General features: G+C 35.2%; 3 protein-coding genes across 3 annotated transcripts; 2 read left to right on the top strand and 1 right to left on the bottom strand.

Annotated features, from left to right (window-relative positions):
* Window positions 1-769: 769 nt before the first annotated feature.
* LOC134257866 (A disintegrin and metalloproteinase with thrombospondin motifs like) lies at window positions 770-10,073 on the bottom strand. The gene is made up of 9 exons (XM_062740447.1): window positions 9,992-10,073; window positions 9,583-9,725; window positions 9,163-9,390; window positions 5,194-5,271; window positions 4,894-5,048; window positions 2,776-2,810; window positions 2,485-2,596; window positions 1,162-1,320; window positions 770-962 (listed from the first exon to the last, which is right to left on the bottom strand). The coding sequence occupies exons 1-9, from the start codon at window positions 10,071-10,073 to the stop codon at window positions 770-772; spliced, it is 1,185 nt and encodes a 394-aa protein (XP_062596431.1).
* Window positions 7,340-9,108, top strand: LOC134257865 (tubulin polymerization-promoting protein family member 3-like). Its single transcript, XM_062740446.1, has 4 exons — window positions 7,340-7,563; window positions 7,715-7,952; window positions 8,250-8,406; window positions 8,570-9,108. The coding sequence occupies exons 2-4, from the start codon at window positions 7,756-7,758 to the stop codon at window positions 8,750-8,752; spliced, it is 537 nt and encodes a 178-aa protein (XP_062596430.1). The 5' UTR covers window positions 7,340-7,563; window positions 7,715-7,755; the 3' UTR covers window positions 8,753-9,108.
* Window positions 10,074-12,609: 2,536 nt separating the features above from the next.
* LOC134257864 (uncharacterized) lies at window positions 12,610-13,224 on the top strand (the record flags this gene model as incomplete). The annotated part of the gene is made up of 2 exons (XM_062740445.1): window positions 12,610-12,871; window positions 13,068-13,224. Coding segments are annotated over exons 1-2 (354 nt in total), but the record flags the coding sequence as incomplete, so codon positions are not given.
* Window positions 13,225-13,306: the final 82 nt, after the last annotated feature.

The following is a 13,306-nucleotide window of genomic DNA, read 5'->3' as shown; positions in this document are numbered from 1 at the left end:
GGTCCACACAACTCTTAAACAAAGGTTACAAGAATATTATAACATAAAAAAAATAGTATGGATAGGTTAATCAATATAGCTAGCTAGTGATCTGATACTTCAAAGGAGAGAACTATTCAAGATCTACAGTAACAGGAACTAATAATATCACTCATAATATCAATGTTCTTCAGCTAATTTGAGTAAATTAAGTACATGTATATATATTTATTTATCTTTTCTTGCTTATTCAATTCAGATTAACATATGTGTATTTATCTTAACTGGACTCATTTACCAGATTCTCTGTTGACCTTCTTTTGAACGCACTTTCCCATTCTGCAAATCTGTACAACATATACGATAATTTCGATGAAAGATCGAGTTGTTAAAATTATTACAAAAATACTAGTACTAATATATTTGAATAAAAACTGTTTAAGAATTTACAATTGAACAGTTCACAAGTGAAGAGCATGTTCTCACCTTATTTTCCCCACATACGGTTCCCGGTAAGGTCACGAGCCTCGCTTTAGTTTGACACATTTTAGGGTTGTCTGGATTCTGACACCAAACGTTTCCACAGAATCGGTCGTCAGTAGACCGAGGAGACGGGGTAATGTACTTATAAAAGAATCGTTAAAGTGAATTTAAAATTTAGTAAAATTTGCCTTTGAATTTCACTTATTAAAAAAGTTAAATGGTATTTGTAGCTATAACCATGGTCGACCATTCCCGGTTGCTCTGGTCAGCTTTACGTATCAGTGTGGTCATTGACACAGAAATGACGTTAATTTAACATCTCAGAGCCATGAGTGAGAAGGGCTGCTTGTGTACTTACAAAGCAAAGTGTAGAATTCTCACCGAACACCAGTTTACACTGCCTCTCACGACTGAATGTCTGACCTGGAGGTCGTTTGTCAAGGTCATAGGGATACGGGAGTTCAGGATTATCATCATACAGACACTGAGGCTGATTTGACCTGGATAAAACATTTCATTAGATGGTTACCCCTTATCTATTTACATAATGAGTAGAAGAAGCAAATATTTTTTTAGAAATTCCGTTTGAATTACTTCAGAAATTATATTTTATAGAATCTTCATTTGCACTGCATTATCAAAGGACAAATACCAGTGAATTGTACAATACCAGAGCTTGAGCGATACACGACAACTTGCCTGATAATTTGAAGAATCTTATTACTTGAACAGTGCGAGAAATGGAAAAGATTTTGAACTTTCTCTGGGTTCATTTGATGTTGAGGCGCCATTATGTAGTTATCTTCTGCAGAGCAATTCCCGCTATTGCTACTTTGATCATCATGAACAGCACCGAGACTACAAATTAAACCACATCTTAGCTTGTATAACATACAAATGTATATAAATATTCCGAGAGCAAAGACATGGGATTTTAATATGCGGGAAAAATTTCAACATTTATTTAAAGTAAACCGCATTATATTTTTTTTTACCACAGGTGCATGCTTCTGCTGCTTGTCCTACTCCGAGCATCTCTATATTTATGACGTTTCTATACCTCTCAACTATATTTTAAGGAGAAAAATCAATATAATTTCAAGCCACTGACAGATAAGTTGACGTCACAGGGATTTTAACAATCTCATTTAAAGTCAGGATTCGTAAATTCTTTTGTCGTCATAATGACCTTGCAAATATAACCATCAGGCTTTTGTTTTATACTGAAGTTTACTATAGGATGTTTCCGTCTGCTTGATCAATACATAGGGCTCACGGCGGGTGTGACCGGTCATCTTTAGTCTTTTTCAAATTGATCACTTCGATCTTCACAAAAGGGGCGTAGCCAGGGTACTTTTCATGTGGACGCCCGAGTTGGCGGGGAGGGGGGGGAGGGGCTTAAAGCCCCCAACCCGCATCTTTCTTACACTTTTAACGTTTGTTACGCAGCCATATTCGACGTCTGTTCAGTTTGTAGAAAGTGCGTAAAAACATTCAAAATGAGAAGGGATCTGTGGACGTTTGTGCGTCCGCCTGGCTACGGGCCTGATTTATTTAGACATGTAACGTACGAAGGTATTACTTTTTCTTTACATGTTTGCTAGCTCCTACTTGTGGATTCCTGTACTGTACAATGATTTTACCTGTGTTCTACCTATACCTGTGGATTTGTTTCCACCTGTGTGCTACCTAAACCTGTAGATTTGTTATACCTGTGTTCTACCTATACCTGTAGATTTGTTATACCTGTGTGCTACCTCTACCTGTAGATTTGTTATACCTGTGTGCTACCTATACCTATACCTGTAGATTTGTTTTACCTGTGTGCTACCTATACCTGTAGATTTGTTATACCTGTGTGCTACCTTGACCTGTAGATTTTTTTCTACCCGTGTGCTACCTATACCTGTGGATTAGTTTCTATGTGCTACTTCTACTTGTAGATTTGTTATACCTGTGTGCTACCTATACCTGTTGATTTGTTTCTACCTGTGTGCTACCTCTACCTGTACATTTTTTCACCTGTGTGCTATTTCATGAGCCACCACCCCCACACTCATGAAGTCTCCATTTTCTCCCACAATGGATGAAGAGTGCCCCTGTCTGTCACATATCTTATTCATGTACGCCAAACCTCGGAAAAGAAGACGTACAGTAAATAAATAAAGAAGTAAACAAAATAATTCAAAATAATTCTATTGACAACAGTGGATATCAATTTGAAATGATTTATGTTTAAAGATAGAGGATTATCATCAAAATTAAATTAATTGTGAAAGAAGTAGAATTATCGTTGATATTTATTGTACCTACCGTCAATTTTCTTTGAGTTTTTTACCAGAGCATATCTGAAATATGTGGTTTATGTGTAATATTCATGATTAATATTCACTCATAACAGGGTGGTATACAAATTACAAAGAGAGGAACAGACATATTGTCTGGAAAACTGTACGGTACCCCACATAATTCAGAGTCGCAGAATTTGCTTGATTTAGGTTTAAACATATTTCTTTCACATAATAGCTAGTGATGTACCCTATAAAACACGTTGATTTGTCCCAATTTTATTGAAAATTTCGGAAAATAATAAACGGCCGTCCATTTTCCAAAATGTTAGAACTGCAATGCAGCCATTGAGAAATACTAGTACTCGGATCTCGCTCCGAGTTAATGTTTGTGACACTGACACCCAATTATTTACTTTAATTACACAATTATTTCTAAGCACTCCTCAAAACTGACAATGAAAGAGGCAATAAGAATTATTATTTAAAGAAGATAAACGGATTCAGTTGTAACATTAATGTAACTTTCACGGAGGGATGAAGGTTTGTTACACAAGCATTTGCAAGTACTAATGTATATGTAATGCTAAACTTGGACTAGTTCAAAAGGTTGTAGTTTTTAATATTTTTTTCTCAGATATTATCTACAGGGAACGGTAAAAAGTTCCGAGTGACTGGCAATGAATCGTCTGCGTGCCATTGATGTATTCGAGGAAGTAAAAGAGAGCTGTGCCACAGGACAGGAATTTTGTGTAAAGCTGTATCAGAATCACGTGATGATTGAACAAAGATTACAAAAACTTGGCAAGTATGAAGACACTAAATCCGTAAAGTTAGAAAGAGAACCCTGTTCACTAAGTCAGGAGGGCAGATTTCATGCGAAAGAAATTAAATTGCAAATTGCAAGTGAGCAACATTTAATTCTTAAAGTAATACTAAATAACAAAACCGATAACTGTGAAGTTAGGGAATCCCGCTTGTTTAAACTTAAAGTCAACAGTACCAATGAGAGAGTCAGAAGAAAAAGATGGAGTACATGGAGATCTGCATGTTTTCGCTCGAGAATGGGAATGGACGATTTAATCCAGGCAACTACAAGTCGAAGCAAATCAAGGGAGAATCTTGCCGTGCCATTGAGCCCATCGAAAGACGCCAAGATACGTCAGATTTTACAACCAATCTGTGACACTTACTGTAAATATCATAAAAGAAAATGCATTAATGCTTGATACATTTACTAAGAGATTTAAACAATTCTTGGTCACAAGTTAAAATATCTGTTAATATCTTATTGTTGGGTTCAAGTTGGCTACATACATGACCCATCTATGTTGACAATTAAAGATCTATAAATCTGAATGCCTCAAGAAATGCTATGAGTACAAGGATTCTACAAATACAAATGATACTTCAAATCTACCCTATACATGTAATTTTAGAACTCCAAAAAGAGGGGGGGGGATATCGACACAGGCAACTTGTCTGTGTATATTTTGTACTTTTTACAGGCGCGTAGCATCGTTTTTGAAAGTGAGGGGGGGGGGTGGGGGGGGGCAGCCAGAGAAATTTTTTTTTTACTTACCTGAAAAAGTTGACAAGCAAAAAAAAAAAGAAAAAGGAAAATGTTGCCCAAAGTCGAAATCCTATTTCGTGGGTGTGTGTGTGTGGGGGGGGGGGGGGGGGGGGGGGGGTAAACTTTTTCTCAGTGTCAACTACTTTCAGTACCAATTCAGTACCAAATACTACATTTTCGGTACATCACTAAAAGTAGGGGGGGGGCAACCAGGCTTTCAATTCACATTTCCTATAGTATAAGTAAGGTTGGGAAAAAAGTGGGGGGGGGGATATCCGCTCCTCGGCAAGGAAGGAGAACTCTTAGATTTATTGTTTAATTACTTTAGTTTAAACATAAATAAAGATTGAAATTGAAATCTCTTTAGGTTATTCATTTAATTAATAAAGTCTTGCAATAAAAGTAAAAAGCGAATTTTTTTCGAGCAACAATTTGATATACAGTGTCTGGAACAAATTACAGTATAAGAAATCACATATTAAGCTACACTAGACTAAATGCTTATAAAATTGCATTTTCCCATTTTTTGATTTTGTATATCTGCATGAACATTCTAACATTTATACCCACCCAGTAAAAGCCACTGCGTGATCGTAGTTTGGTAAGCTGCTATTCTGCAGCCATTTTGTTAAGTCACGCAACACTGATTCCACATCTATCATGGCCTCCCTGGTGTAAGAGGGACGTCGGACGTGTCCTCTCAACCAAGGGACATCTTGATCTCGCTGTCAAAAATATTCAAAAGAGGAATTATACAGTATGTTTCGATGAAACAGTCATTTGTGTAGATATTATCTTCAATTATTAATTCATTTATTTTATTCAGCATGACTGTTTTTAAAATTAATATCAGTAATTCGCAGTTCTTACCTCTTCAATGACGATGGCTGCCAACTTAATTTTGATGTCTAGCCCAAACTTCCTCATGGTTTGGAATCTTTCGTTCACCTTTAAATGTCAGAATTGATCATTTTGAATAATGTTATGCATATATATGCAACAGGGGATGGTTACTACCCAATGGTACATGATCCAACGTCTTCTGTTTTACGAGTTCTGCGTTTGCTCTGCTCCGAATATAAAGGGGACTTTGGGGCTTGATTACTGTTCGTTATTTCATCTTAGGCTCGTAGGAAATATCTTCAGGGTTGGAAAGCATAGTTTGGAGGGAGCATGAGGATGCTTGATTTATCAAAAGGAAAGTAAAAAAATTGCCGATATGGGTATAAAACTTCCAATGCTGGCGAACACTTAAATCCTGTACTTCACTGAAATGGGATGGCTTTTCAAAAATCTAATGGAAACTAGAATTTCTCAAGCATACTATTTCATTTATCACTTTATCTACCCACGCCATTCCATTACACGTACTCCATCCCACGGCCACAAGGGCCATGAGACTAATACATGTAATACCTTTATGTGAAGATAAAGAGTAGCCAAAGATGTCTAGTTTAGTTCCAGTATACTAGTGTTAATAGCCAAAAACAACAGCAGTGCATGTACATCATATTTAAAAAGCTTAATTAAAACAAGACAATTTCTTTACTGTTTTGTAACAACTCTCCATTTATTAATGCCGGGAAGAAATAGCAATCACTTATACGAGGGTTGTCCCATAAAATCGTGGACAAAGCGTTTTTCTCGAAAAATAATAGGTGCACTAAGCTGAAAATTTCAGTAAATGTTTATTTATCATATTTAAGTGCATGATAATTTTTATGATAAAATATAAGCAAAAATAACGATTTTATTATGCTTGATTGTGCACGGGGTATTGTCCTACGGCGCACGGACAAAAAACCAAGGTTTTATTAATGAATACACAAGTTTGAATTCAAAATAAAAGTTTTAAATACATAAGATTTGAATTAAAATTATCCTAATTCAATACAACACTAAATTTTGTAGTCTTTGTAAAAAATTTAAGGCATTTGGTTAATTTTTGGCAGTTTCTCGAGCATTCGAAATGGGAAAGTGGTAAACACAACACACGAAAAATGGCGACGTTTTATGACGTTACGGCGCACCGGAGAGCAGTTCCGTTTTAATTTGATGTTGTAATGACACCTTTAGAGACTTGAAATGACCATAGAAGAAAAAAGATAATAAAAATATCACCAGATCTTAAGTATACAAATGAAATAAGAGTTTTCTTAGCGAATCCTTTTTTGATCGAGTCCCTGGGGAGTACGAAAACATACGGACAAACTCCTAATGTAATAGCAAAAGACGCTGTCATAGTAGACCGCCGATATGAGATTTTCTATTAGTTGAATGATGGTGAGAATATTGTCCGTAACTTACTGATAAATCTTCAGAAGATCGCATGAGTGTGCCAATTGGTTCTTCGGGTGTTTATGGAGACTAATTAAAGAATGTGTATCAATGAAATTCCTAAATTTAAGTCGGACTTATCCAACTTCATTTTCAGCAAAGATAAAACGTGACGCTGTTTAGACACTTTGACGTTATAATCCATGCGCCGTAAGGTGATACAATACATGACATAAAATCAAATAATTTGTTTTTTATGCATATATTTATTTGAAATCTGCTGTGTATTTTACTAAAATATGTACTAAATAATAGTGAAAATTTCAGAACGCAGCGTTGTTTATATTTTACACCAGACAACTTGTCCACGATTTTACGGGACAACCCTCGTACACAAATAATGTCGTACAGTGAACGCTTATTATTTATTTACCCTCTAACAGTGCCAACTGCCACAGCCGACCCTCCTGAGACCCTGACCTTACTCACGGCATTTAGTGAGCGTTTCATATTGCTTCATTCATCGATATTAATATTCATATGAACCCTCTCTCTCTCTCCCAGATGTACTTAGTACTCAGTATTACTCAGCATCGACAAAAACTCCTCATTGACTTCCCCCTCGCTGTGGAGCTATTATTAGCTGAGTGTGCAGCTTCCGCTAAATCTCCATTACTGCCTTCACGCCCTGTGTTTTATTATCTACAACCCTTTTTTCTCCTCCATATTTTTGGATTTTAAGTGATTCTTTTGTTTACTTTTGATATATGAATTCCATATCTGAGATTGACTCTCGGGGATTGCATTTAATTTAGGCTCAGGTCCACTCTCCACCGGACAATGTGATGGATCAATAGCTCGGTTCTGGATCACTTGTTTACATTGGCGACCACTCCATGCAGTGAACTACCTGCAGTTTTAGTCTAATTGTCTTGTGTCTGTTTTTAGATTGCGCTTTTAAAGGTACGTTTAATTAACGCCAACACTAAACTCGTGTAAGATTTGAATTAGTTTTTGAATAGAATTAAAATCTAGCGTATAAGAAAACTAATTGTGCATGCTTGAAATTTCAACTACTGATCGAGTGCACTTTAAATCATTTCGTATTCCACAGTATTGAAGGTTTAGTATAAGTTATCCTGCCCAAAAGACAAAATGGCATCCGGGGAAGAGGACTACGATATTGATGCTTTGACTGAGAAACTGAAGGCTTTTGCCATGGCTCAGATAAAGACCTCAGCCAAGATGGACAGTAAAACAGTGGGAAAGGTGGCCAAGGAATGCTGGCCCAAGCCCCTACAGACCCGGATAGACTCCAGTGTGTTCCCCAAAGTTATGGACAAAACTACAAAGTAAGTTAAATATGTGTACAAATATGATTGGTAAGAGGTGAAAGTCAGTACCATAAATAATTCATAGAAATATGATCTAGTTGATAGTCACTTAATTATATCAAATGATAATATCATTGTATTCAAACTGATGCAAATTTTTTTTTAAATATATATTGCATGTGTACACAGATACTCGACATTATAATTGTTACTGTAACCAAAAAATACAAACCCACGACGAAGTATGGTCTCTTTATTTTTTGGAATTATGACGTAGTTTGAACTTTATTTCACGTATTTTATCTTTGTCTGTAGGTCCATAAGTCTTGACAATAAGGATCAAATCAGGAAGTTTATATCGGAAGCCGCCATTCAGTACGATGACGTCACCAAGAAAACCAAAGAATTCAAGAAACATGAGAAGTTTCTGGCAGAGAAGATAATAGGTTCTGGTACAGGAATAAAGCAAACGGTATTCACAACTGGCATTTATAAGCAAATTAATTTCAAAATATCAAAGACATGCAAAAACCTGAAATATAGTCAGTATTATCTGCTTAATAATTTTCCTGCTCTGAATTTTTAATGTACGAGTGTTTGAAAATGTTATTATAATCACTGCTTTGTTAATTTAGGAAATTTCTAAGACCGGGGGAGTTGACCGTATGACGGATACCTCCAAATACACTGGGTCCCACAAGGAAAGGTTTGACGAATCAGGAAAGGGCAAGGGCAAAGACGGCCGTGTAGATAAGGTGGACGACTCGGGATATGTGGGCAATTACAAAGACCAAGGCACTTACGACAAAACACACTGATCTCGGGTGTCGCCCTGCGTGTCTTATTTTCTCTCTTTTATATCTAATGTTTGATGTATATTTCTTATAATTTTTCATACACTGTATGTAGATTTTTCTTATCATGTAGATGTTAAGCAATGTTGTACTAACTTTAGATTTTGAATTTTTTTGATATCTATACAATCTATATTAGTTAAAGGTAATAGGAGTACAATTAAGTGAATGAATTTATAGTATAAATTGTTTTTGTGCAATAAGATTCTCTTGAGCTGAAGAAATCGAATGGCAATAATCAAAATCAAAACGTGCTAGAGCAGGTCGTAAGACTCGTTTGAAAAAAATAAAACATGGAAATATTAAAAATGGCACATTTATATACATGTAGTTATTATTTTCTGACTTGAGTAGATTAGCAAAAAAATAATTACCATAGCGAACACTGAGCTGAAGTACGTGATGATGGCATTGTGGGTCTGACGTACGTCTCGGTGGTTTCTCTCGAGGAACTTCCGGAACAACTGAGCGTCAACAATCGCCATTACTTGGAGATTCAGGGCGGAAATGGACGGTGATTCCTCTGCTGCCTGAATTCTGTCATCTTTTCGGTCATTTATTTCTTCGGTTATGACGTCATTTTTATCATTATCTACATTAATCTACAAATAATAAAGGAATTGATTATAGTACGTCAAAACCCATCAAACACTGCCATACTTTACACTCGACTAACCAAAAATGGCTGACGACGGTAAAGAGCGAGTGTTTTATCAATTTCTGGTTATGAATTGAGCACCTTTTGTTTTATATTTATGTTTGAAATAACTAATAACAAAAATTTTACAACGCACCAGTTGGTCCTTGTCCCGCTGTATTATGTCCCACTCCATATCAACGTGCTCACTTCCGGTTCTATCTCTTGTGATGATGTCATCTGTTGACCCGTCAATACTGACGTCATGGTACTGATAAACGTTGTGTTTGACATTATAACCTAGAAAGAAAATATTTTTTTAAAGTTTTCTTTTTCTTCTATAATTTTTAAGAGGCTATCTTAGTTGTCACAATCTCCTCTTAAAAAATATTTTTTTTTAAAATTATGATATTTTGCTATGACAATGAATTCTCCCTTTGGACTGCGTACCTAAATTTAGCGACTCAAGTCGAATGAAATTTATTTCTAAACGTATTCTTACTTACCTTGTGGACAGATGAAAATGATTTTCTTTTGGCTAGACCAAAATATTAATGAAAACTTACCGGGTTTTAATATTTTGAAAGTTAAGACAAGGGATAGGGATGTTACAAGCAGAAACACAACACAGTAAGCATGAAACACCATGATGAATGCATCCCCCTCAAACGACAGCCAATTTCAAACTAAAAAAATATTGTCTATGGCATCAGCTGTGGATTGGCGAGTGTTTGGGGAATTTTCTTGGACCCTCACTGAGAGACTAATCTGATCTCTGTTTGGATTCAGAGTTTTTACATATCCTGTCTGTAAGGTCCTTAAACGGTCAGTAGTCTCTTTGCTTGAATCATTCTCTTGTAGATTTATTTCTTAGAAGAGACTTTATTAAAATTTATTGATGATTATTTATGATTTTCAAATCCTATGTCAGTTTTGAATATTTTTAATATAAAAAAAACTGAATGAAATTGCATTACCATATCTATTTTGGATTCCCAAAACCCTTACATTAAAGATGCAAAGCGGGTTCCAGTAAATGTTCTATCAAGCTTCTTTCTTTAGTCCTCACTGAAATATTAACAGTAGTAAAGGAGAAACTTCAGGAGTACTGTTAAAAAATATATTCGAGAAGTGGTGTAAATCAGATGTGGATACTTAAAATTCCAATAAACTTTTGGAAAATTTGAAATCACAAAATTTTATCAGAATCAACAGATAAAAACTTACGACTTTTTCAACTTTATATACAACCATTCCCCAAGATAGATTAAAGTCCAGGTTTTTTGATATCAGCAGCTGCTTTTTCAATAAAAATGGAATTCGTAAATTTACTTACCTTGTCATTGGTCATTTGCAAAATTATTTTGTTAAAAAATTATTCTAATTGTACACACTTGTACTCTGAAGTTGATATTTAAAAGATACTTGAGTTTCTGATTGACAATATCTATGTGGTTTTGAAGACCATGCAGGTCTTCCAACAATCTATTGGAATTCCCATGGGTACAAAATGCGCCCTATTATTAGCAGACTTAATTTTGTATTCATACGAAGAATTTATCCAAAATCTTAGGCGTGAAAAGAAAAAAAGATTTGCTGTGCCCTTTATCTTAGATATATCGACGACGTATGTTCATTTCCATTCTTTATTTGTTGATACAATATATCAACAGCTTGAAAAAAAATATACCACAGAGTAAGACACATCTGTTTCATATCTCGATATTTTATTTGAAAAAGACATTAATGGTAATTTAACAACCTGGCTTTATGATAAACGTGATGACTTTAACTTTTCTATTGTCAATTTCCCTTATCTAAGCAGCAATATACCTTCATAACCTCCATATAAAAGGGATTTATATATTTCAATTGATTCGATACGCGATAGCATGCTCTACGTATGAGCAATTTCTATAGCGAGCTAGATTATTAACAAACAAGTTGATGAAACAAGAGCATCAGTAGTCATCCTTCCGTAAGAGATACGGTCGATACAATTACCTTGTCAATAAATACAATTTATCAGTAAGTCTAATGCTTCATGACTGACGTTTTTCATATTAATTGTTAGGCTATTATATACACACTGAATTGTCGACGGATTTCCCCATTATTTCCCGATTAAGACCAGGATCACACGGCGATTGTGAGCTGTCGATGGGGGATGCTCACTCCTCCATGGCACCTGATCCGACCTCTGATGTTTTGGAGGTCCGTGTTTGTTCTGCTCCAATTGTGTATTGTTTTAAAATGGACTTTTGGGCATGAATACCGTTTTTCATCTTCATATATTTCATTAGTTGTTGCAATCCAACATGAACTAAACTTATACTCCCAATTGACATTTTTCTTCGTAAAGTATAAAATTTCTATTTCTTGGAAACATTTGATAAATCATCTAATGTAAAAAGTCCTTAAAATACTATCTTTGCTAGCTCGGAGTGTAGTGGATCAAAGACCCTTGGCTAGCATGATCCCAAGGTAGGCAAATATTCGAAAGAAAAAAAAAGTGTTAAGTAATGTCTATCAGCTTGTAACTCTTTAAATGAGTGTCAAATTGATATAGACGTTTTTGAGGAGATAGGCCTATAGATAAATATCATCATTTCCAGTGCATACTTTAAAATATAACATGAATATATCAGTGTACAAATTCCTATTCTCAATAAAGCAACACTCCAAAGAATGAGTTTGACCCATGTACCTTTCCTAGATATCAATCTTTGGGTTTTTTTTATTGGGGGGGGGGTGTCTAAGAATAGTGTCTATGAAATTCAATACAGAAATTGTTTGAGTTCAAAAAGATCAAACTTTAAATAACTTGTGTCAGCAAAAAATTCGAAAAACGGTAAATAAAATTCAAGTAGCAATTTTTGTAGACCTATAGATAGCCTAACGTTAGTGATCATTTAGAACATAGGCCTATAAGTTGTGAAATTCAACGTAAGATTTTTTTTTTTAATGCCTAAATTTTTCAATTAATGCCTAAATTTTTCATTCAGTGTTAAATATTCTGGTTGTTAGTGTACGTGTATAATGATTTCATGATGAATGTATTGGATATATGCAATAAGTTCATGAAAATATGGTCTTCTATTTCTTGAGAAAATAATTTACTAGGACTATGACGTAGATATGACGTCAAAATGTATTTCGCACAAAGAATTTGTGAATTTACATGCATAACTTAGCCAAATTATAGGCCTACTAAAAGTCTAGCCCACAATAGTAGATTGTACCAACAAGATGGCGTCAGGAGGAGATGACTACGATATTGATGCTTTGACTGAGAAACTGAAGGCTTTTGCCATGGCTCAGATAAAGACCTCAGCCAAGATGGACAGTAAAACAGTGGGAAAGGTGGCCAAGGAATGCTGGCCCAAGCCCCTACAGACCCGGATAGACTCCAGTGTGTTCCCAAAAGTTATGGACAAAACTACAAAGTAATTCCATATTGCAGAAATATTTCATTAGGCCTAAAAAATAGTCCTATAAGATATCATTGATTTTTCATGACGGTTTTAATAACTGTATTGTAGCCTTATGTAGAATGTTCTGACGACATACAGATCACGAATCAGACACTGTATTTTAAAAAATATGTTTTTTTATAATTCACTGTAAGATTTTTGTGTATAGGTCTATTAGTCTTGACAATAAGGATCAAATCAGGAAGTTTATATCGGAAGCCGCCATCCAATATGATGACGTCACCACCAAAACAAAAGAGTTCAAAGAACATGAGAAGTTTTTGGCAGAGAAGATTATTACATCCGGTACAGGAATAAAGCAAACGGTATTCTACTGGCAATTACTAGAAGAATGATTTCAAATGTTTAAGACATACAGAATATTATCAAAATATTCAATTCTACATT

This window comes from Saccostrea cucullata, unplaced genomic scaffold, assembly GCF_032062105.1.
Source record: "Saccostrea cucullata isolate Sc308-1 unplaced genomic scaffold, CSIRO_AGI_Scuc_v1 ctg16101, whole genome shotgun sequence".
NCBI classification, from domain to species: Eukaryota; Metazoa; Mollusca; class Bivalvia; order Ostreida; family Ostreidae; genus Saccostrea; species Saccostrea cuccullata.
This window is presented reverse-complemented; position numbering and strand designations above follow the sequence as displayed.

Coding starts and splice junctions, on each gene's coding strand:
- LOC134257865 (XM_062740446.1), top strand. CDS start 7,756: ATGGCATCCGGGGAAGAGGACTACGATATTGATGCTTTGACTGAGAAA. Junction 7,953..8,249: donor GTTATGGACAAAACTACAAA/GTAAGTTAAATA, acceptor CTTTGTCTGTAG/GTCCATAAGTCTTGACAATA. Junction 8,407..8,569: donor GTACAGGAATAAAGCAAACG/GTATTCACAACT, acceptor TTGTTAATTTAG/GAAATTTCTAAGACCGGGGG.
- LOC134257866 (XM_062740447.1), bottom strand. CDS start 10,073: ATGGTGTTTCATGCTTACTGTGTTGTGTTTCTGCTTGTAACATCCCTA. Junction 5,272..9,162: donor TCAGCTCAGTGTTCGCTATG/GTAATTATTTTT, acceptor TGACATTTAAAG/GTGAACGAAAGATTCCAAAC. Junction 963..1,161: donor AAGATTCTTCAAATTATCAG/GCAAGTTGTCGT, acceptor TGTTTTATCCAG/GTCAAATCAGCCTCAGTGTC.